The sequence below is a fragment of the Juglans regia genome, chromosome 8, assembly GCF_001411555.2.
Source record: "Juglans regia cultivar Chandler chromosome 8, Walnut 2.0, whole genome shotgun sequence".
Classification (NCBI taxonomy): domain Eukaryota; kingdom Viridiplantae; phylum Streptophyta; class Magnoliopsida; order Fagales; family Juglandaceae; genus Juglans; species Juglans regia.
Window position 1 is genome coordinate 1,450,185 of NC_049908.1, and position 22,147 is coordinate 1,472,331.

A 22,147-nucleotide genomic window follows, 5' to 3' on the forward strand; every position below is an offset into this window, starting at 1 on the left:
ATTGGGCAGATTCAGTCGAAACCGTTCGAACAGATAAATTTTTTTTAGACGACCCGATTTCATCTCAATATATTGTTCGAATGGAATATTTATCCGTCCGAACGGAGACGTCCATTCGAACAATATGAAATATTCATTCGAACTAATGTCCATATTTGATTCTATTCGAACAAATTGGGTGTTCGAACATATTTTATGCGTTCGAACTAATACATTTTTCAACCGACTTGTGTTCGAACAAAACTTATATTTGTTCGAACATAAATTTTATTTTCGAAAATTATATCCGTTCGAACGGGGTTTTGCACATAAATGTTGTTCGAACAAATAATTTATTGCTCGAACGTCCGTATATCTCGTTTGTCGTTGGAATGTGTTAGTTTTTGTTCGAATGAGTCTGTTTTGGTTCGAATGTGTTAATGGTAACTTACCGTTCGAATTGGTTATTAACCGTTTGAACTGTATTAATCATACATATCACAATTTAATTAAAAATAGCATACTAATATTACACATTGTAATTCAAATATCAATTGTTCAAAGTAGTGCAAATTTCATAATATAAATGCAATTAAAGAAAAGATAAATTTGAAAACTATGGTGGTGGCATAGAGTTTTGGGACATCATTGACTAGAATTGTTCAAACATTTTTTTGGTTATTCAACTACATCCTCTCTTCTAATCTCCCATCCAAATCTACTGCTTGATCTAATCAGGTCAGCAACTCTTTTTTCTTGCACCTCAATCGTTCTATCTCAAGTACTACTTCCTCCAATTCCTTAGTCTTGTCGTCATTTGATTTGGCTCGAGAATAGGAGGATGATGATGATGATGATTTTACGCAACGTCCTAAACCCCTCAAATATCCAGAAGGTGATTCAAAAACTTGAGAAATGATATGAGCATCGTTGACAGATGATACATCAGATGGATCCGCAGCAGTTTCCTTAAGAGATATGATCTTGTCCTACAAAAACCAAAACATTAAAGTTAGTATAAGTAACAAAAATATTATGTGACAATGAAATTAAAAAAACTTAAACTTACATAATTGCCTCTGCTTCGGAACTAGCCCTAACACCATCACGATTTTTATGTGTTTTAGCATACAATTGGGTCAAATCATAGTCAGCGGGACTTTCTTCTTTCTGCAAAAGGAAAATCTATATTTGAACTTAAATCAGAAAATGTGTATTATATGTTATTATTTAACGGACACTAAAATAACTTACCATTTTGTTAGACAAACGATGAAAATATCGAGAACCCGCATGATGGTTTATCTTTAAATTTGATCTATTTCCTTTGTTCACAGTACTCCGTTGCTAAAAGAAAAAATATTAGTCTATATGTTTAATACATCTGTTATATATTATTAAAAAAAGACAGCAGCGATATTACTTGATAAGCAAGATCTTCAAACATATCAGAAACTTTCTCCCATTCGTTTGATGGAATATTTTGGAATGGATTTTGGCATGCCTCTATTGTAGTACTGAATTTCTTATAATGTGCATGGCATCGACCTTTGTACCTTCGAAATGCATTCGACATCAGTTCCTCAATCTAGTGCGAGACCCATTGACTCCTCCATATGATGGGAGCAAGGTAATCCGACAGGCCAATTATATGGGATTTTTCAAAATGCTTAATTTGATTGTTGGCTATAACATCGATCCAAAAAAACACAAGACTGATTTCATGATCGATCGAGCCAAATTTTTGCTACGGATAGCACGGGAGGATCCCATTGATCTGGCATCCCAAATTTCTTATTTCATGTTTCGAGATAATGAGTTTTATAATTTTCTCACTTATCTTAACCTAAACATCCTTTCATCAAAATTATATTCTCAATCATAAAAAGATGTTTTCGTAACAAAATATATAGAACAACTTTCATAAAATTTAAAAAATATCAGGCAAAAGCTTGCGCTTTATTCTCGAATATATATATTCTCAATGGACTCCACTCCATCACTTCCTCAAACCTCACTAAATAAATAAGAATCTGTAAAAATTTGTTTCAATCCAAATATATTCTTAAAATAATACACAACTATCTCATAAAATTCGTCTTTAAAAATTCCAATCAAAATTCTCGAAAGGTTCTGGCCGTAAAAGTCCTATCAAAACTTTTGAAAAACTCTCACAAGAATCTTAGGTCCAAAGATCTTTTAACGGTCGAATCGTACGTGGTACCAATCTGATTATATATTCAAATAAAAATAAATTTTGATTTGTATGAACTCAAAACTGCTCTAATGGTCGTCGCGCGGTTGTTTTGTTAGAAGAAAGTTGACAAATAGGTTGGTTGACCTAACAATACGTTACAAATCAGGAAGATAAATGTTATGTTACAAATCAGAAAGTTGACAAATAGGTTGGTTGGTTGTGTCTAGAAAACCGGTTTACTAGATGGAGGTGCCCCTAAACTTATATGCACACCTATCATTTGACTCATAACCAATGTGCATGGGATTAAAACATATCCCTACCCCTCAAGACCAAAGCGCTCACGTTGGTCTTGCGGACTCCCATGTTGGTCGAGCACTATGAGAGGGGATTTCACCAAGATAGGGCGCAATATGGTGCAAGCTCAGCCCGTTAGGTGAGGTAGCATGGGAGCCCACAACCGGCTCTGATACCATTTGTTACCATTTTGACTATTAACCAACGTGGGACCATAACAATAAAATTGATGGAGCTAACCATAAATGTATTTTTTTTTTTTATCAATGATTATTCACCTAAAAAGAAAGAGTAATACTAGATATAATATTACGATGTGCAAACTTTCTAAGATTATTAAATTTTTTTACATGGATTATAGATTTAATAACTTTTTTTTAAAAAGAAATATGCGAAACTTATATAAGACTGAACATTTAAAAGAAAAAAAAGTAGATTTTATTGGGCAAGAGTCGACCTTTCCAAAGTTGTTGGGCCTACATTTGTTATGGGCTGGGAAAAGGTAAGTGTTTAAAGCTCAGACCAATTTAAACTTCGGGCCTGATTGAGACATTGGAAATAATTTTAATCTTGATGAGTAGGCCGCTTAACTTGGAACAACTACCAAGCCCAAACCCCAACAGTAAATGGACCAAACCAAAATTTGTTATTATCATCGCACTTTACATTTTAATTAATAAATAAATAAACTTACTTAAAATATATCATATAAATAAATATAATAAATAATTATTCTATTTATAAGTCTGTAATCATAATACTAACCTAACAAGAATTAATTTATATAATCAATTTAAATATTTAATTTTTACACAATCCAATAACTTTTCAAATATAGGAACAAAATTTCCTAATTATAATTTTATGGGAGTCAGTTTGGAAATAATTAAATTAATATATATATTTTAATTTAAATAGATTTATTCTACTCTTAAAACTGTGTGTAAAGCATACAATTCACATGATTTAAATGATAAGATTTAATTGATAAGATTCAAATTTTAAAATTTATTTTTTAAATCAAATTATGCTACACTAATATAAAATTCTTCATTAAAATACACTAAAGTGAAAACAATTGTTAACCAAAAAAAAAATTATGTAATTGTGCTCAATTAAAATATCGGTTGTCCCGAGTCCTGACTCCTTACCATTTTTGTATTTTAATTTTTTCCCATTTCCTCTTGACGCTATCAACATCCAAGATTTTTCTATAAAAGTAGTGCTAAGATGTAGCCCGAAAATCTACCGAAAAGGTAAAAGGTTTTTATTTTTTATTTCATTTCATGTATTTTTTTAATCATTATAAATATTTTTTAAGAAAATAAAAAATTTATAATATTATAAAAAAATACTTCTTTAATCACTAAAAAAAACAAAAAAAGAAAAATATTCAGGACATAAATTCGAGACCCAAAGCATTTATCATGGACAAAATGTTAGGGAAAGGAGCGAAGGGATTAATAATGGGCAAAACCCCTGCCCAAAACAAGGATAAGAAGAAGCCCACCACTCACTCCTCCCGAGCCGGTCTTCAGGTCCCAACTCTTTCTCTATGTCTCCGTCTCTCTAATCTTTGTGTTTAGTTCTTGTTTCCAATTGGTTTTGGGTTACTGCGTTTTCACTCTCATGGTTATGTTTCTGTTCCCAAGATTGGAGTTTTTTTAACCTTAATATACATGCTCTGTCTTGCAGTTCATTTTCTATTATCATTTTCTATTTTTATTGTTATTTAATGGGTTTTAATCTGGCTATTGGTTTCTGGTTCAAATTTATCTTCATGTTTTGGAAGATAATTTTAAAATAATTGTTGATGTTGTGTTTCGCGGCCTGGGCAACTCCATGCTGTAGGGGCTCGGTCTCTTTCCTGTAAAGTTGAAGAATGGGGGAGTTCGGGGTCATGGTCAAGTTAGTCCAAAGTAGGAGATGAAGAAAGAAAGTGAGAGATGGAGATAATGAGTGGAGAAGTATTCGAGAGTGTAAGTAAATAATCCCTTCAGAGGGAGGGGTATTTATACCTGGTCAGGGTGAGTTCCGAGGCGATAATGACCGGTGTGCAGCTCCATATGGGGTTTGGGTGTCCTTGCTTCCCCGCATACCCGAGGTCTGATTAGGGCTATCGCTGACACCCAAGGGGGCATGCCGTAACATGCCAACCCTTGGGACACATTGAATGCAGCATGGCTATGGCACTTCTTGTTTCATTAAATGCAGCATAGTCCTAGACAAACTTGTTCGTCCTCCAATGCCTTCTGGAAAGCTATGTTAGAGACGGGGATGTCTCTGACGGTTCGCCAGTTATGGTGTCAGGTGACCTTGCTGTGTCAAGGTCATCCTCTTGTAAGGACACTCTCTCTTGTGTCCCTCCTTTTGGGCCGACCCGAACCACTTCAGATCGTGTACGTGGGCCTAGGCCTCATCCCGGGCCTGGCCCCTGGGGATTTCTCCACTCACAATAATATTCATTTGGCTGTCGAGGTGTTCATGATTTTTTTTAGTTCATAGTTGCTCATATGGTTAGTGAATATGCACTTGATCTTTCATAATTGTCCGCATCAAAATGATTCTACTGAATCGTGAACCTTCCTAGTTATCCAATCTCCATCTTCGACTCGAAACATCATTCCTTCTAATTGGCAGTGAATTTTAGATGTCAGCATATAAACATTACAAGAATTTGGAGGTAGCAGGGGATTATGGCTAGACTAGGAGTAGGTAAATGGGGTTCTTCAAAAGCACAATCTTAAGGAACTGCAGCAGTGTGAAAGATTGTCCCTATCTGTCTAGTGTTGTGTACATGGTAGAATGCTCAAAACCTTTTTCCATTGGTTAGTGAACGATTATCTATCCACCTCCATCCTTTGTAGTCACCGAAAAGAAAAATGTGCTTGTAGTTCAGTATAGGCTTAACCTTGTACATCTGAACTTGTAGTTCCCTATTGGTCGAATCCACCGCCTCCTTAAGTCAAGGGTCACAGCCCATGGAAGGGTTGGTGCAACAGCTGCCGTATACTCTGCTGCAATCTTGGAATACCTGACTGCAGAAGTTTTGGAGCTGGCAGGTAATGCAAGCAAAGATCTGAAGGTTAAGCGCATAACACCGAGGCATCTGCAACTTGCAATTCGTGGGGATGAAGAACTTGATACTCTCATCATCAAAGGAAACAATAGCCGGTGGTGGTGTTATTCCTCACATTCACAAATCACTCATCAACAAATCCTCGAAGGATTGAAAGCATAGCGTGGTCATATATCGTCAACTAACTTGGTTAGAATGATATTAGTGTGTACATTTTGTGACATCTTGTCAGTGGATATCGGTCCTTTTGTAGGGTTTGCAGTTTTCAGCCACTTCTGCAGGTGATCAAAGGACATCTTTCATGCTTGCGTTTTGGTACTGCAGTATGAATTAATATATAAATATATATATATATATATATATAGGTTAGGTTATATCTAACATCGATTCCTCCATTTCCTTGTGTAGGTGTATATAACAGAGGTTTTTATTTATTTATTTTTCATAGTTCTCCTATTAATTGGACCTGAATTCTAGTCAGTCGTCAAAATTGTGGACAATTTTTTCTTTAAGTGGAGACTGGGATCAGTCACTGTTCAATGATCGGACACTGTTCCCCTACGAACTTGTAAAGATTTTCTTTTATATATTTTCCTCTCTTTGCTTAAGCAGATGGTGGAACTGGTGAGAGCATATGCTCAAAGCTTATTTTGTTCGAGGAATTCTCTTCCGGATCGCCTAAAGGGTAGCGCTGAGAACTTTTTAGAAGAAGAATACGTGAAGGAAATGCATCCTTGTTTGCAGTTATTTGCTTCTACACGTCTCGTCTCGTCTCGGCTCGGCAGTATCTTCAGTTCCTTGAAAAATTAGAGTCCAAAACCTAAATGATGTACATTCTATCACGGCAAGAACGGGCTAAAAGTCATTAATGTCTCATATTTGAGAAATTTCTTCATGTACGGACAAGTGAGGATCATAAGAATGATTTCTCGTTTCCCAATAGTCATGCTCAATATCACTGACAAAAAATGATATCCAGACAGACTAAAGAAGAATAATTAGAGCTACATTCCTTTCAAGAATAATTGATCCTAATGCCATTTCACATTCGAGGAGATGGATTAAAATTAAAGATAAAAGTTAAATAAAATATTATTAAAAAATATTTTTTTAATATTATTTTTATTTTGAGATTTAAAAAATTTAATTTTTTTTTTTTTTTTTTAAGAATTCGAAAAAATTATAATGATTAAATGAGATGAGATTAATTGAGAGAAGTTGTGAAAACAAACGAAACCTTAATGTGAAACAATCTTGCTCCTAGCCTGGTTCTATCTCAAAACAAACACCTGATAAGTAGAGTCAGAAATCAGAACTCCAATTTCTGACTTGACCTAAATGGACCTCGATCTTGAATCACAGCAAATCAGACACTAGCATTCTCCATTTCCTACCAAACAGTAACAGTTGCCACCCTATAGAGCTTTAGAAAGGAAACTACACCATTCCTTGCCACCTTTTCACCCAAATAGAGAGAGAGAGACAGAGAGGTTTTAGCACTCTATTAGCAAAGATGCTATCGTCGAGATGCTGCCACAAAGGCTAACAACCACTCCATGTCAAATGGCTGAGACCTTAGGAACATTCACTGGAAACTGGTGGATCTCGTCTATCCATGGGTTCTCCTCCTTTCCTGGATTTACAGTGCGTAGAGCATTCCAAACTGCACTGTTACATTTGAACCCAGACCCAAATGCGATCTGCCATATTCTGTCTCCCTTCTTCACCCTCCCCTTGGCTTCTGTATAAGCCAATTCATACCACAGAGAGCTGCTGGAGGTGTTGCCAAAACGGTGGAGTGTCATTCTTGAAGGTTCCATATGCCAATCTGAAAGCTGCAAATTCTTCTCCAATTCATCCAGCACAGCCCTTCCTCCAGCGTGAATGCAGAAATGCTCAAAAGCCAGTTTAAAGTCTGGAATATAAGGCTTCAACTTCATCTTGAAAAGTTTTCTCCCAAACAATGTGGCAAAGAAGAGCAGTTGTTCAGACATTGGCAACACAAGAGGACCCAAAGTAGTTATGTTAGTCTTCAAAGCTTCCCCAGCAACTGCCATTAGATCCTTAGACAAAGAAACTCCAATCTTTCCAATGGAATCCTCTTGTTGAGTAACACAAGAGAAGCACTTATTATCGGCACCTTTGTGGGTTCGAACGGTATGAACCAATCGATACTTGGATCCGCGCCAGTCAGACCTCTTGTTTGAAAGCAAAATTGCAGCTCCTCCCATTCTAAACAAACAATTTGAAACAAGCATCGATCTATCATTCCCAAAATACCAATTCAAAGTGATGTTCTCCATGCTAATCACCAAGGCAAGTGAATTGGGATGAACTTGAAGAAGATCTTTAGCAAGATCAATGGATATCAAACCAGCACTGCAACCCATCCCGCCCAGATTATAACTAACAATATTCCCTCGAAGTTTGTAATGGTTAATAACCATTGCAGATAGTGATGGTGTTGGGTTAAACAAGCTACAATTCACAATTAAAATCCCAACATCTTTTGGTTTCAAACATGTCTTGTCAAAAAGCTGATCAAGAGCACCAAACATCACTGCCTCAGCTTCTTTCCTCGCCTCTGCCATTGACAGATTTGGAGGAACCCTCAGAACTGATTCAGGAAGATATGTTGACTCCCCAAGACCCGACCTTTCCAGAATTTTCCTTTGGAACTCCAGGTTTTCCTCGGTGAACGTCCCCGTCGAACAGGACCGATCCATAAATATCTGCCTCGTGCATTTCCGAGCATCCTCAGGCTTATAGCATGAGAAGTCAACGAGGTAAACGGGGCGGGGACGAGTAAGGAAATAAAGGGTCAGTAAGAAGACCAGGAGTGTTGAGCATAGAATCACGGATATGAGCTTGTATTGGAGATGGTCCCAAAGCTCATAAAGACTTTCGAGTGAACAAGTAGAGAGCTGTGCTGCGACTACAATGGGGAGAGGCGATAGAAAAAGGTACATTCCATGGGTTATGAGGTAGTGGTAGCCAAGTTTCACATATTTCAGCTTCACGGATTGTTTGAAATCTGGAAGCTTTCGCGAATATGTTGACGGTCGAATCAATGGCTCGTTTGCATTTGGATTGAATTCTGACATTTTCGGTAGGAATTTTTGAATATAGACTTAATGGAAAAGGAATAGGTCAGAGTCTGACAAAACCAAGGACTTTTCCGGAGATCCAAATAGAATAATGGATGAAAAGAGCATGAACCCCTTTTCCTTTGGAGCAAAAAGACTATGAATTTGAGCTCATAGAAAGCGCATTGCACAGGAAATCAGAATGCATGACCCCGGTAATTAGTAAAATAACTTTTAGGTTCGTGGGTTGGATTAAATTTACTCACAATTCGGGTAAAAAAATTATATGTATTTGGAATTGGATTTTTTCAGAATAGAATAAGAGGGTATCTCGGTAAGGCATTGATGAATCGCAATGAGAGAAGCATGATGCTGCACAAAAGTACCTAACATCCCAGCCCAAAAAACAAAACAAAAAACCAAAATAAAAAACAATCATCAAAAAGAAAAAAGTTTTGAATATTCTTACAAAACTCCGCACCTCACATTTTCTAGATGCGATCTATAAATGTTTCTTTTCTGTGAAGTGCAAGAAAAATAAAATTAAAGCCAATGCAGGAGAGATTCTTCGTGCAATTGCAATGCAAGAAGTGACCCAGTGGAGAATGGGCTGAGACCCAGATGAATAGACCTTACCTTAAAAGGCTTAGATGTAGTATCTGATCAGAGTTCTTCCTGTTCGTGCCTAAGAAGTCAATTGCAGAGAGAGAGAGAGAGAGAGAGCGACGTGCAGAGCGGAGACGCCGGAGAGCTTCAGCATTTATGCATGCTCCGATTGTACTGTACAAATGCGCCGTGACTCGTCTCAAGTGAACTTGGTGCAGTTAGTCCTGGTTTCTCTGTGATCTTGGCACACAAGGAATTTGAGTGATCCTCTGAAATTCGTCTCGAACTTATATTTAAGTTTCGAGTTTTTCCATTTTCCATTCACGGAAACGTCACTTCTGGTTATGACACGTGTATTTATAAAATATGTTCGTCAAAAAATTAAACTTAGGATTGTCCTCTTCGATACATAGCAACGGCCCAGATCTAACCATCGTAGACAGCTAGCAAGCGCCATCATCATCTCCATTTGCTACTATTCTCCATTCATCGCAACTTTACACACGGGGAGGGTGTAGAGATAGAGAGAAATCAAAACGATGTCGCTCTGTTCATCTTTCTCGTCTCCCCCCCGTTCCCTCTCTTTCTTCTCCAAAACCAGACCCTTCAAAGATGATCCCAAACTCCTTGCAACCTCTCGCTTCAGAGCTTCTGCCGACGTTCCCGATTTTCTCTCTGCCGATTGGTACGCATGTCGTTAATTATTCAATTCTTTCCACATAAATAAGTGCATGGTTGCTTGTTGAAGTTTTGGGTTTTTAGTTGTTTCTCAAGTTGGACTGATTAGGTTATCTTTGTAGTCTTATTCACAACAATTCTACAATCCCATTAACTTGTTTTGGTTGACTATGTCATTTGTAGTAAGTAATTGTTACCTTTTGCTTTGCAGGCTTGAATCTCGTAAGAAGAGACCTTTTGGCCCAAGATTAAATGTAATTCTCCTGTTGTTTCTGTTTCCTTCTTCTATGTTACTGTTGTTTCTCTCAAGCTTTTCAATCTGTGGTAACTCTTGCTATAGTTTGGTGCAGAAGAAGCTGTCCAGTACCAGCTTGATGCACTCAAATACAACGACCAGCCCCGTCAAGATTATGGCATCGAGGTTATGTACAGGGTAAGTTACTGATTCTGGCAATCTTTGTTCTTTTGGCTGGTTAGCATCACTTGGGAACAGTTCAGCAATTTAAATAACGTGGATTATGTGAAATCGTGTGATAATCGTTTTTCCATGACAGTTTGCTGGATTCGATCCTTTTGAAAGGTCCACCTATTTTGGGCCCTTTTTCGATTTGGGACAGGTAATTGATTATAAAATTTGAGAAATTTACCAACAATGCTAACGTGTGTTGATATCTCTTCTTGGTTTGCTGCTTCATTGTTAGTGCAGTTTGAACGGTTTAGGCGGATTTTTCACCATTCAACCTATCGCGTTTTACTTGGTCATAAGGATCGAAAGATTCTTAGCAGTTTGTTTGTGGAGGAGGTATAAATGGCTTATCATTTCCATGGTAAAGAGAAAAATATAAATGGCTCCTCTTTCGTGTGGTGAAGGAATAAAACATGTTGTATATAAATTACTTGTCATGTAGTTTGTAAATTAGGCTGAGCACTTTCTGTTGTAAGTCATGCACCTTTCATCCAAACCTAAATTTGTTGATTCTTCATGGTGTTCTCGATTGTTTTTCACTTTGCTAATCAGCTGCTATGTGTGTATGAGCTGAAAAATAGAACCGATTCAAGCAGAGAGTTTGGATACAAGGAAGTCGCCCGGAGGAAGAAGAAATATTTCAGCTTACCATGGTTCAGGTTTGTTCATGGCGCCTTTTGTTTATGATAATCATCTGTTTCTTTGTGGCATAATACATGGTTTCAACTTGGCACTTCTATCATTAATTTGTTTTTTTCCACTTGGATGGTTATGATTGAATCTAGGGGTGGTCAGCTGGTGTTTGTTGAACGTTATAATCATAATTTATGTGGACTTGTGGAGGAGTTCTATTGTACTCAGTGACCTTATCTATACATTTATCTGAAAATATAACAACCATCAAAGGCATTCCATTAGTTGTATAAATGTTTTGCATTATTATAATGACGGGTTTGATCAAATATTTTTACTTAATAATATATGCTATGAAATATCAATTTTTGTTGACATAATAATCTTACCTCGTAATTTATCGAACTATGGAGGCAGAGGGTTGGTGGTTCTTGGGATGGTTATTGGCTGACGGAAAGTCTACTTCACGATGGAGATGCTTTTACAGGTGGATTGGCTTACTGAATATCGAATGCAGCCATGGGGGACTTCAGTTAATTACTTCTGCCCTGTTGTTGAAACATAACATTGTTCGACTTGACATTACTTCTGCCCTGTTGTTGAAACATAACATTGTTCGACTAAACCTCAGAATCTGTACATATGGAAAAATGTAAAGCGATGTCACTTCAACATTAATCTTTGTAAATAAAAAGTATGTAATTAATTATTAGTTCCGATGTATGTCTTAAGTCTGAACTTCTCTCTCTCTTTCTCTCTCTCTTCCCTAAAATTTCTAGAGCATTAACATTAGTTTCATCAAAGTCATTTTCAAAATTTGATAAAAAGTACATGTTTTTCATAAATCTAAAATATTTCTATTCATAATCTCAGGATCAACCATTGGATTCATTAAAATAGTAAAGGAGGTGAACCTGTCGAGCAAGAAGAACCTAGCGGAGAAGAAGGTGTATTGCGAAAGCGAGAGAAAGAGGGAAAGGGAGAGAGAAAACACACGGGGAGGAAAATTCGTGAAGCCTGACTCTGCATTGCGAAAACAAGAGGAAGAGAGAGAAAGGGAAGAGAGAAAACATGTGGGGAGGAAATAAATTGAGAGGGAAATGAAAAAAAGTCTGATGGAGAATAAACTGTGAATAAAAAATACATTTGCTTGGTAAACAGTAACCCTTCATATTTGAAGGAATCCATCTATTTACTGTAACTTAAAACTTTTCATTCATCTTTTTAGCTAATTCAATGCAACTGTGTTTTGATGAAATTCATCATATTTTGCATTTGCCTAAATTTTTTATGAAGCCAATGTCAATGCTCTAAATCGTGTTTTCGGCTGCTGGGATGGGAGTATTTTGATTAGGGCTTCTTCAGGTAAGGTGATGCACTAAAGTCCTGATGCAATCGTCACTCTTTTGCTTTGCCTTGCCCAATAAAACAAATACAGATTTAGAAGTAATTTAGCCTTTTGGTAAACCATAATTGCTAGAAGTTTTCTAGCTGAATTAGAAGACTGTAACCGTGGTTTGCTCATGGAGCAAATCAGTTTTATTTTACAATAGTTCTGGTTCCGGTTTGCTCATTGTTGGCATTTATTTTACAATAAGATGGCACATTTATTACCCTTTTATATCCCATACGAGCGAGCTTTTAACAATTCTTTGGTGTCTCATGCTCACCGATGCCTAACCCTCAATACGGTGTTAAGACACCCAATGTCATGAGATAAAGAAAGATAAATACACCTTCTCAAGCCAGCATGCAATTGAACCAACACAGATATTGCTATATTATGACAAGTAAAGGAACAAAAGAGTGAACATTAGGGATGACCAATCTTCATTCACTAATACCAACCATTTCATGTCTCATGAATTACTTGACGTTGGAAGTTGTGAATGCAGAAGCAGTAAAACAAACTTGTACCGAATATTTTTAGACAGTACCCAAAAATAGGGGTTTGAACACACCTAAAAGAATGAAGGTTTAATGGCTTCGTTTGGAATCACAATTCCTCTCAACTCATCTCAATTCATCATTACAACTTTTTCAAATTCCAACACAAAATATAATAAACAATTCAACTTTTTCAAATCTTAAAATAATAATAATAATAATAAATAATATTCTAACAATATTTTATTATCTCAACTCAACTCACTTCAACATTCAAACGCAACCTAAGAAGTATGCCATCAAACAATGGTGTTTATCTTGTCTACATTAGGGCTAAGCCTTTTGGATTCTTCAATAAAATCTCGATTCTTTAAAAACAAAAAAAAAACAAAGAAGAGTAGAATAATAAAAACCATCGAAACCGAAATCGATAACAGAAATAATATTTACAATTTTTGAATATTGAAGTCATGTATATTTCTTTTTAAAAAAGTGAATAAATCAGATATTTACTTGAAAAAATTATTATTCTTTCTACTTTTGTTAAAAAAAAATTACGCATACTTGCACATCATAATACTATATTTAGTATTATTATTATTTCTAATAAAATGGTGTATAGCACTTCTTGACATTTAATTAGAAAAAAGAAATAATTTGTACAAATTTCAAATAGATAAGTCATATGCAAGTCCTTGTAAAAATGTAAATCCCACTTTAAAAAGTATAAACAAAACTATTATTTATTAGTGAGATCCATTCTTTTTATAAATAACTTGTTTGTCTATTTAAAATTTATACATAATCTTACTCGAGAGAAAATTCACGTTTACTCTTTTTTTGTAAATACTTGAAAGAACACTTATAACTACTTTATAATTTATTTTAAATCAATCAATATAATTATAACACTTTATTAAAAAATATTTTTAATTTTACTTGACTATCATTCATTTTAAGTAGAGTAACAAACTAATAAAAAGTGTAACCTTACCATTTTCCCACGTGAAAACCAAAGCTGAAAAGAAACGGAAGGACGACAGGGTGAAAATAAAAATCTCGCGCGTGCGAGAACATAAGTACGTGCGACATCCACGCTCGTCCTCCGCCATAACTTCTTTTTCTACAGCGCGACGGAGCAATTAGGAAAAAAACCAAAAACCAAGAAATCGAAACGCAACCTCCACCAGATCAGATCAGACCGAGTAGAGGAATAACCATGTCTGGCTCAGCAGCAATGACGAGAGATGCGTCCACTTGGGCTCACGCCCTGGTTAAGATCTCTCCCTACACTTTCTCCGCTATCGGCATCGCAGTCGCCATTGGCGTCTCTGTCCTGGGCGCCGCCTGGTACTCCTACTCTTTCTAGCTTTCGGACTCTCTTCTTCTTTTTAATTTTCTGATTTGTAAAATCCTCTATTTGTGGGGACGTGGATTTTGCAGGGGTATTTATATTACCGGAAGCAGCTTGATCGGTGCTGCAGTCAAAGCTCCTCGTATTACTTCCAAGAATCTAATTAGGTATAATGGCCGCATATATTTCTCTTTTAATTTTGTTCTGCTTAATTTTTGGGAATGATTAGGTTTCTTTTTTATTTTCCGAATTTACCTTGCGAATGTGCGGTTGATTTAGAATTACGTCGATGAATGTACCTATAACTGAATGCCAAATACTTATAGTAGACATTTCGGCATTTATAGTTTTGTTAATTCAAGCTCACGATTATTTACAAAGTGGTCTCATCCAAGTGTTAGGTATCTACCATATTCATAAAACTATATTCATAAAAAAAAAGTATCTACTAAATGTTCGTTTCAGCTTTTGGTTTTTGCTGAAATTTGATCTAAAGTTCGTAAGAGTACTTACACTTGCTTGTTATTAAGTTGGATGGTTTTTGTATGATAATTCCAGTTTACTCACGTATGAGGAATTTAACACCTCTTTATTTTGCACAACCCTTTCACATGTTAAGTACTCTATTTCTTTGGGCTTTCACTTAAGTGCTAAGAGCTGAGGTGTAGCAAATAAATTATCCCAAACCACATTTGTCCCGATTGATGCCTTTATTGAACTCAAGGGCATCAGTGTTGTTGCCTTAAACAGGTGTTTTTGTCTGGTACACTTTCCCAATCTGCTCATCTTAATAATATAATTAACTGAGAAATTGAAAACCTATGGGAAACAGGATGAAGGATCAATGATGACATAGAAGACATGAGAACTATACTATCGCTTTCTTATCCATGGGTGGCTGTAACTCTTTTCTCCGGGTTTAGCATGCATGATAAATCTTTAAGCCTAAGAGTTACAGTGCCTCATATCCTTGAAGATGATCTTTATTTATGTGTCTAGTTTTAGTAAAGCCTTGTAGCAATCATTGTAAATAAGAAAAAAAGCAAAGAGAGAACATTGGTTCAACTTCAAATCTGAAATTACAACAAAGTAGCTGGAGTACAAAAATTTCCAACCCTTTTCTTTCAACTTATAGGAGGTTTCTAGAATCTCTCAATATAAGATGGAAAACAATGGATCAGCTACTTTTTATGTATTGATGGCTACAATTCTTTTTTTTTTCAGTGTTATCTTTTGTGAAGCTGTTGCTATTTATGGGGTTATCGTGGCAATTATTCTACAAACAAAATTAGAGAGCGTTCCATCATCACAGATTTATGCACCCGAGTCTCTTAGAGCAGGATATGCAATCTTCGCATCTGGGATTATTGTGGGCTTTGCAAACCTCGTCTGCGGGTTAACGTCTTTTTCCATTGCATCTTCCATTGGATTTCCCATGATTAACATATATTCCACCTTCCCCATTACTTAAGTCTGATTCTTCTTTGTAAACAGGGTTTGTGTGGGAATCATTGGGAGCAGTTGCGCATTGTCTGATGCTCAAAACTCCTCTCTTTTTGTGAAGATTCTTGTGATTGAAATCTTTGGTAGTGCACTTGGGTTGTTTGGGGTGATTGTGGGAATTATTATGTCAGCTCAAGCATCATGGCCTGCAAAAACAGTGTAAAATGCCGTTCTCGTCAGAACATGATGACCTCAGTTAAGCAGTTAAGCAGTGCAATCTTATCTATGGCTGTTTCTTGTGTATTTCGCGCGAAGAGGGTTTCAATCTTTATAGGCATGAAAACAGATTGTCTGAATTTTGTGCGACGACCTTGTATTATTGTATGTCTTTGTGCTAGTGGACTGAAAAACGCAGCAACGATACACTAATTTACCTGATTGTACATCTTTGCCTCTTTGGATTGCGTCTTTAGTTAGGTGTTCTACTTAAATCAGAAACCCTCTTGAGGATTCGGAAACGTGAGCGGAAAAAACCTAACAGCTTCAGGGTTCATGACAGCCTCACTTTCCTCAAAAGCAACAAAAAGGTTGTTTTTCTGGCACTCATGCAAATAGACCCTTCACCCTCACTTTTCTTAGTATTATATAAACTCACTCGCAAAGAAACCAAAAACGTAACACAGTCAGACTTACAATTATCTCAAATATCCTAAAAAATAACAAATGGCCGAGAATGAGATCATGTATGTCTGCAAACGAACAGTTGTCAGCACCAAACCAGTCCAACCGGGAAAACACCATCCCTTATCAGTCTTGGATCGCCATATGGAGAAAAACCACCTTAGAGTAGTGTGCTACTACAAAGGGCCTAGGGGTCAGGAAGAGGCCGGAGAGATCACCAAAAGGCTCAGAGAGTCGTTATCGGAAGTGCTTACGCATTTTCCAATCATGACCGGAAGGTTAATCCAAAATGACAAAGGGCATTGGATGATCAAGTGTAACGATGCCGGAGTGAGGATGGTGGAAGCAAGGGCCAAAGGGAACGTGGAGGATTGGCTTGGAAGTGTTGATAGGGGCAGGGAGCTGATGCTTGTGCATTGGGAAGACATGTACTACAAGCCATACTTTTGGTCTACATTTTATGTTCAGGTAGGTACCTATATGTTCTCATCCTTTAATATCATAGGTTGGATACTTCTTAAGCTCAAAGACAAGTCACAAGATTGATATATTTTCAAGATTTGCATTAAAACTTATTTATTGGCACGCCAAACATACCATTAATATGAAAACTTGCTACATCAGTTAACATAAAGAATAATATTGGTGTTTTTATTTTTCTTTGATAATTGTAATCTTATAATTAAATATTATTTTTCAACTTCAGGTTACAGAATTTGAAGAAGGTGGACTAGCGATCGGCCTGAGCTGCATTCATCTCCTGGCGGATCCCACCTGTGCTACCATGTTCATCAAGGCTTGGGCTGACACAACTTTGCCACGAAAAATGCTTGCTCCTCCTTTCTTCGACCCACTGCCTCCCCGAAGACCTGGTAACACAATACCCAACCACAAGCCTTACACTGCCTTAATTGATCACTACAACTTCTCCCTTCACAATTCCAATCCATCCACAGTTGCAAAACACACAACTATAACCCTATCATTTTCCGACCATATGGTCCAAGCCTGCATGGACATGACCCAATCCTCCACTGCTACACCAAACAAGCCCAGCCCATCCCCCTTTGAGGCCCTAGCTGGGCTTTTCTGGGTCTGTATCAGCAAGGTGAAAAGTTTGAGAAATGGGCTACTAAACATGTCCATTTGCTTGGATGCAAGGAAAGTTCTGGGCTTACACAAAGCTTTTTTTGGGAATTGCATGATCTATAATAAGGTCCATTCGGATGGTTTGGAAGAACACAAGCTGTCACAAGCTGCTAGAGCTATAGGAGAAGTGGTGGCAAAAATGGACAGTGAGGGGATCATGGATTTAATCGAGTGGCTTGAACAAAACGAAAGCCCAATATCTCCATTGATGAATAGCTGTGATCTGATTTGTTCTAACTTGGAGGTTGTGGACATACATTCCAGCGAATTTATTGAAAAGCTCCGACCAATTCAGGTTTCTTATTATGTTGAGTCAGTGTTTGGAATAGGGCAGGTTTTGATTTTTCCGGCTCCGCCGGGTGAGGGTCCATTGGGCAGGGTGGCTATGGTTACGCTTCCTGAGGATGAGGTGATTAAACTGTGTGAAGATGAACTGCTTTTGCAATTCTCTCCTACAATTCTGATGGGAGTGAATAGAACTCATGCTTGATAATAGTTTTGAATTTGGTGCCACCAATTTCTTTCTATATGGGTGGTTCTTGATGAAATAGTAATACCATTTTATGATATAATGAAACAAAATATATTTATGGTATGAGGTAGGAAAAGGACATGCCCGAGCCTGCAATGTATTTGTGAATGGATCTAGTACTAATCCAGTGTCGTTCGTCCGTGGCAACCACACGACCTAGACAAGTACTGTCGTCAATGTTGCATCTGTTTTTTCTTTATGATATAAGCATGTTGTAGACACTCATGTTGAGCTGCGAAAGCTATGAAAGTCGATCGAAAACGTCATGGACATGTGATTGGTCTCTTGTTTTATAGCGCAAATAGCAGAGAGCGAGAGAGAGAGAGGCAAGAAAACATGGAAGATAAATCAACTTCGATGAAAACAACAAATCATGTTAATTGACTTGTTGCCGCATATGTTACAGTTTGAACTCAAAATTCTCTCTCAATCAATCTAAAACTACAACAAAATTTTTAAATTGAAAAGATTTAAAAACAAATGAAAAGGGCGTTCGTCACCATTAATTTGCCAAGCTATCTAAGAAGCTTTGCACCTCTCTCAAACCTTCAGCAGAAAAGCTCCTGTGCACTCTGGGGCGTGGGGCAACCAAGTTAGGGGGAGGCTGGCTTTGAAAGCAGACCACGACAACGGCTAAATTATCCCCACTTTTCCTCTTCAAAGCCTCATCCACCATATCCTTACTACACAAGGCCGGGTCATTGTGCTCTTGAAGCCTGCGCCGAGCAAAATCAACAGCATTTTGGCTCATAAATACATCCCATATCCCATCACAGCCTATGATGAGGAATTCATCCTCCTTCGTCAGTTTTGTAGACATAAGCTCAGGCTCTGCACTGAGTGGACCACCATCCTGACCTTTCATTCCTTCCACGTGCCAATCTCCCAGAGCACGAGCAACATTCAGTTGTCCGTTAAGGTAACCATCATAAACATAACCTCCAGATGCCTCAATTCGCTTCTTCTCTTTGCTACAGATTGGTTTGTGATCCCTTGACATTTCAATCGCTTTGCCACGGCGGCAGAGCACAGCTCGACAATCTCCAGCATTCGCCACCACCAACAACCTGCCATCAGAAACTACCATCAAATTTATGCTACAATGTAAGAGTAACTTATATCTCAGAATAACTCTAAAAACAAACTGTGGAGTTCAGGGAGTACAAGATGTAGTGTATTATACAACCAATGATCGAATAAATTAAAAGATAACATCAATTCATAACAAAAGGGCCAAACAACCTGCCATCAGAAACTACCATCAAATTTATGCTAAAATGTAAGAGTAACTTATATCTCGGAGTAATTACTTATAAAAAAAAAGGGCAAACACCTGAAAGAATAAATTACAAAACAAAACACATATATATAATGGACGAAATGTGTATGTACATTTGGTGGGTAGAAAGCCCCTAACCTTCCAACCACAAGAGCTGTTAAAGCAGTAGTGCCAGATGCAAGGGTTGCATCCAAAGAGCAAGCATCTGCAAAGGCAGTGTCAGTTTGCAAAAATGCTGAAGCAACAACCTTCTCAATATCCCTTGGAAAGTTTTCATCCTCGACAATGAACTTTGGCAAATGATAGCAGACAAAGTCAGCAGCATGCTTTCCTCCATGCCCATCAAACACCTGAACAGCAAATAATATACTGTATTTGAATAGCAATTATTATATTAGAAAGCAAAATCAAGACAGACAGATGACTGTTCCGATCTTAAAACAATTTTGTGAAAGCTGTGTAAGAAGAATGCCACAGAACCTAACCCATAAATAGAACTAATATGCAAGCATCTCCAGTAAATCTATCCAGCTATCATGAGCGAAGAGAAAACAATAAATTAGTTTTTCCTAAAAATAGTGCCACAAACCAACACCAGCACCACAATGTTCACCGCGCAATCACATCAATTACACCTATTCTCCATGACCCACCATTTGGAGTAGAGGAGAATACAAGTTCTCAGAGAGAAGGGAAAACGTGAAAGATGATGGAGACCAAAATAAAATGAAATGGATAGAAAAACTGGCAATAGCTTTTTCAGTTCAATAAATGGATTTTACAAATATTGGCATGTGCATGAAAACTGACTTATATACATACCTCCATCACTACAAATGATCCAAAAGCAAAATAAAAAATACGGATATAATTCGATTATTATTATTATTATTATTTTTGTCATGGATAATTCGATTATCTAAACTTTAGAAATAAGGCATAAAACAATCACCCCGGAAGTACACGTTAAATTGAAAAGTATATCAGCCGCACAAGTATGGCACGCAGTAAGCGTTGATCAGTCCTTAAGAACAAAAAGAGAAGAGAATTACCCCATAGAAGGCACTGGGCCCATCAGTGATATCCCTCGTAAAGTTGTCAACACAAACATATACATCTTCCATGTTTGAACGAAACCCAACGTCGGCCCACGCTCCAGAGCGCACAATTGGAATGAACTCAGACTCAGGATTCTCTACGCCAAGCCCCGGTTCAACAGAGACGTCTGCGGTCTTCGTCTTCATCTGAAAGAAAAAATTCCAATCATCGATTCATCACCGTAATTTGAAAGGAATACAGTGCTACACTTAAAACCCAAAAAGAAGGGGAAAAAAAGCATTATCGAACCCTTTTAGAGCTAGAGGCCAAAAATAGAGAAGCATAAAATCAAAATTCAACGTCTACATCAACTACAGTCTACAACAATTCAAATGCCAGACCTCAGCTTTGACAAGTTAATTGATACTAAAATGGTATCGTATAAAAATAACATAAAATACGGAAGATTTAAAAAGGAAAAAAGGAATCTTGAAAATTTAAACTGAGGCTTGCTTTGAGAAGAAAGCTCACGAGAGACGGGTGGCGAATGAGTGATTTGTTGCACGGTACTGCGACGCGCTCGTTACTAAAGCAAGGCCGATACGCCGCGGAGGGAGGGTTCGGAGGCCGACCCTGACAGTCACTCGCGCTTCCATTCTCTCCGCCGAAACACCCTTTACTTTCTGCCGCCATTGTCATCAAACGACAACCATCACATCCTCTGACACACAACCCAATTAGCCAATGGGGGTTAGTTAGTTAGTTAGTTAGCTCGACTAGAAAAATTGGAACAAAATAAGAGCTTGAAGAAAGTTCGAGCACATGGGATTTGAACTTTGGGGGTGAAAACGACGAAATTAGGGTTTCTAGGAGAACTCTGAAATTGAATGCCTCAATGAGATGAAAAACTTAACTCCAGAAAGATTCTTTTCTGCTAACAAAAATATGATAGAAGAAGTCGAAGGACTGGGTGAGTCGACAATGAGCCAACTCAGTGGGATTTGATGGAAATGACTAAAACTTTCACTGATAGAAGAAAGAAAATGTGTGGTTTGGGTCATCAGGATTTGCAAGAACTTGGATAAAAGGGTGGGTAAAGTTAGAGGGGGAAAGAGAGAATCAGAGGTGTACGGTACACTACAGACTCCTTGAAACTTGAAAGACGTCTGGGGCGATTCACTGCAGGCAGAGACGGAGAGGGAGCAAGGGACACCGGTTGTGCTAACTGCTGAATGTTTTGTTGTTCATTTTGACTTCCAACCGGTGGCATTAAAGCTAACAAACGACGACGTTTTAACGAAGTACGTCCTGTCTTTTTTTGTGGCCAAATATGGGAAACGTCAGCTTCTCATTTTGGAAAATTTCCACATATTTGCGATGCGACAAAATATAAATGGGAATATCTTCCACGGAAACTAAAATCGTGCCTTTTTGGTTACTACTTCCACCTTCTCTTCTTTTCTTTTTTTCTCTCTCGCAATCAACATCATGATTGCGAGATATGATATATTAATTAATAAATAAATCTATTTTTTATTTATTTTTTTATTATCTTTTTATCATTTTATAATATGATATTAAATAATAAATTTATAAATAAAATATAATAAATGATTTTTAATTATCTAATACTTCATCATAAAATAATAAGAAAATAAATAATAAATAAATTTACTCCTAACCAATATTTTTTTTTTTTTTTTAGCTTAACCAATATCCCTTGGTTTGTCTTTTGAGGCCCTTACCTGTATATAGATTGTTAT

The 22,147-nt window shown here is 37.2% G+C and overlaps 5 protein-coding genes and 1 pseudogene across 11 annotated transcripts; 4 read left to right on the forward strand and 2 right to left on the reverse strand.

The window, feature by feature from the left end:
- Window positions 1–3,909: 3,909 nt before the first annotated feature.
- LOC108982372 lies at window positions 3,910–6,065 on the forward strand (annotated as a pseudogene).
- Window positions 6,066–6,760: 695 nt separating this feature from the next.
- On the reverse strand, window positions 6,761–9,532 carry LOC108982374 (3-ketoacyl-CoA synthase 11-like). Its single transcript, XM_018953725.2, has 2 exons — window positions 9,275–9,532; window positions 6,761–9,024 (listed from the first exon to the last, which is right to left on the reverse strand). The coding sequence occupies exon 2, from the start codon at window positions 8,654–8,656 to the stop codon at window positions 7,112–7,114; it is 1,545 nt and encodes a 514-aa protein (XP_018809270.1). The 5' UTR covers window positions 8,657–9,024; window positions 9,275–9,532; the 3' UTR covers window positions 6,761–7,111.
- A 131-nt stretch (window positions 9,533–9,663) lies between these two features.
- On the forward strand, window positions 9,664–12,283 carry LOC108982377. Of its 7 annotated transcripts, none has more exons than XM_018953733.2 (7): window positions 9,664–9,929; window positions 10,134–10,176; window positions 10,263–10,355; window positions 10,477–10,539; window positions 10,629–10,724; window positions 10,970–11,047; window positions 11,895–12,283. In XM_018953733.2, exons 1-7 carry the CDS (start codon window positions 9,784–9,786, stop codon window positions 11,919–11,921), a joined length of 546 nt encoding a protein of 181 aa, XP_018809278.1. In that variant the 5' UTR covers window positions 9,664–9,783; the 3' UTR covers window positions 11,922–12,283. The 7 variants fall into 7 exon arrangements, with proteins under 7 accessions (XP_018809278.1, XP_018809277.1, XP_018809281.1 ...); XM_018953732.2 differs by having other exon boundaries at window positions 9,692–9,929; window positions 10,273–10,355; window positions 10,629–10,749; XM_018953736.2 differs by having other exon boundaries at window positions 9,692–9,929; window positions 10,273–10,355.
- A 1,701-nt stretch (window positions 12,284–13,984) lies between these two features.
- LOC108982379 (V-type proton ATPase subunit c''2) lies at window positions 13,985–16,162 on the forward strand. Its single transcript, XM_018953738.2, has 4 exons — window positions 13,985–14,258; window positions 14,352–14,429; window positions 15,487–15,657; window positions 15,757–16,162. Exons 1-4 carry the CDS (start codon window positions 14,128–14,130, stop codon window positions 15,926–15,928), a joined length of 552 nt encoding a protein of 183 aa, XP_018809283.1. The 5' UTR covers window positions 13,985–14,127; the 3' UTR covers window positions 15,929–16,162.
- A 213-nt stretch (window positions 16,163–16,375) lies between these two features.
- On the forward strand, window positions 16,376–18,447 carry LOC108982375 (protein ECERIFERUM 26). The gene is made up of 2 exons (XM_018953726.2): window positions 16,376–16,854; window positions 17,093–18,447. Exons 1-2 carry the CDS (start codon window positions 16,429–16,431, stop codon window positions 18,023–18,025), a joined length of 1,359 nt encoding a protein of 452 aa, XP_018809271.1. The 5' UTR covers window positions 16,376–16,428; the 3' UTR covers window positions 18,026–18,447.
- On the reverse strand, window positions 18,426–21,622 carry LOC108982376 (probable protein phosphatase 2C 22). The gene is made up of 4 exons (XM_018953727.2): window positions 20,916–21,622; window positions 20,399–20,590; window positions 19,485–19,696; window positions 18,426–19,134 (listed from the first exon to the last, which is right to left on the reverse strand). The coding sequence occupies exons 1-4, from the start codon at window positions 21,081–21,083 to the stop codon at window positions 18,570–18,572; spliced, it is 1,137 nt and encodes a 378-aa protein (XP_018809272.1). The 5' UTR covers window positions 21,084–21,622; the 3' UTR covers window positions 18,426–18,569.
- Between the last annotated feature and the right edge of the window lie 525 nt (window positions 21,623–22,147).

Excerpts from the sequence above, each read along its gene's own strand:
- LOC108982376 (XM_018953727.2), bottom strand. The coding sequence starts at position 21,083 with ATGACAATGGCGGCAGAAAGTAAAGGGTGTTTCGGCGGAGAGAATGGA. Across the intron at positions 20,591-20,915 it reads TCATTCGCCACCCGTCTCTC|ATGAAGACGAAGACCGCAGA; the intron begins GTGAGCTTTCTT and ends TTTTTCTTTCAG. Across the intron at positions 19,697-20,398 it reads GGCCCAGTGCCTTCTATGGG|GTGTTTGATGGGCATGGAGG; the intron begins GTAATTCTCTTC and ends TTTGCTGTTCAG.
- LOC108982374 (XM_018953725.2), bottom strand. The coding sequence starts at position 8,656 with ATGTCAGAATTCAATCCAAATGCAAACGAGCCATTGATTCGACCGTCA.
- LOC108982375 (XM_018953726.2), top strand. The coding sequence starts at position 16,429 with ATGGCCGAGAATGAGATCATGTATGTCTGCAAACGAACAGTTGTCAGC. Across the intron at positions 16,855-17,092 it reads GGTCTACATTTTATGTTCAG|GTTACAGAATTTGAAGAAGG; the intron begins GTAGGTACCTAT and ends TTTCAACTTCAG.
- LOC108982377 (XM_018953729.2), top strand. The coding sequence starts at position 9,784 with ATGTCGCTCTGTTCATCTTTCTCGTCTCCCCCCCGTTCCCTCTCTTTC. Across the intron at positions 10,750-10,969 it reads AATGGCTTATCATTTCCATG|AACCGATTCAAGCAGAGAGT; the intron begins GTAAAGAGAAAA and ends GCTGAAAAATAG. Across the intron at positions 11,048-11,438 it reads TTCAGCTTACCATGGTTCAG|AGGGTTGGTGGTTCTTGGGA; the intron begins GTTTGTTCATGG and ends CTATGGAGGCAG.
- LOC108982379 (XM_018953738.2), top strand. The coding sequence starts at position 14,128 with ATGTCTGGCTCAGCAGCAATGACGAGAGATGCGTCCACTTGGGCTCAC. Across the intron at positions 14,259-14,351 it reads TCTGTCCTGGGCGCCGCCTG|GGGTATTTATATTACCGGAA; the intron begins GTACTCCTACTC and ends TGGATTTTGCAG. Across the intron at positions 14,430-15,486 it reads ACTTCCAAGAATCTAATTAG|TGTTATCTTTTGTGAAGCTG; the intron begins GTATAATGGCCG and ends TTTTTTTTTCAG.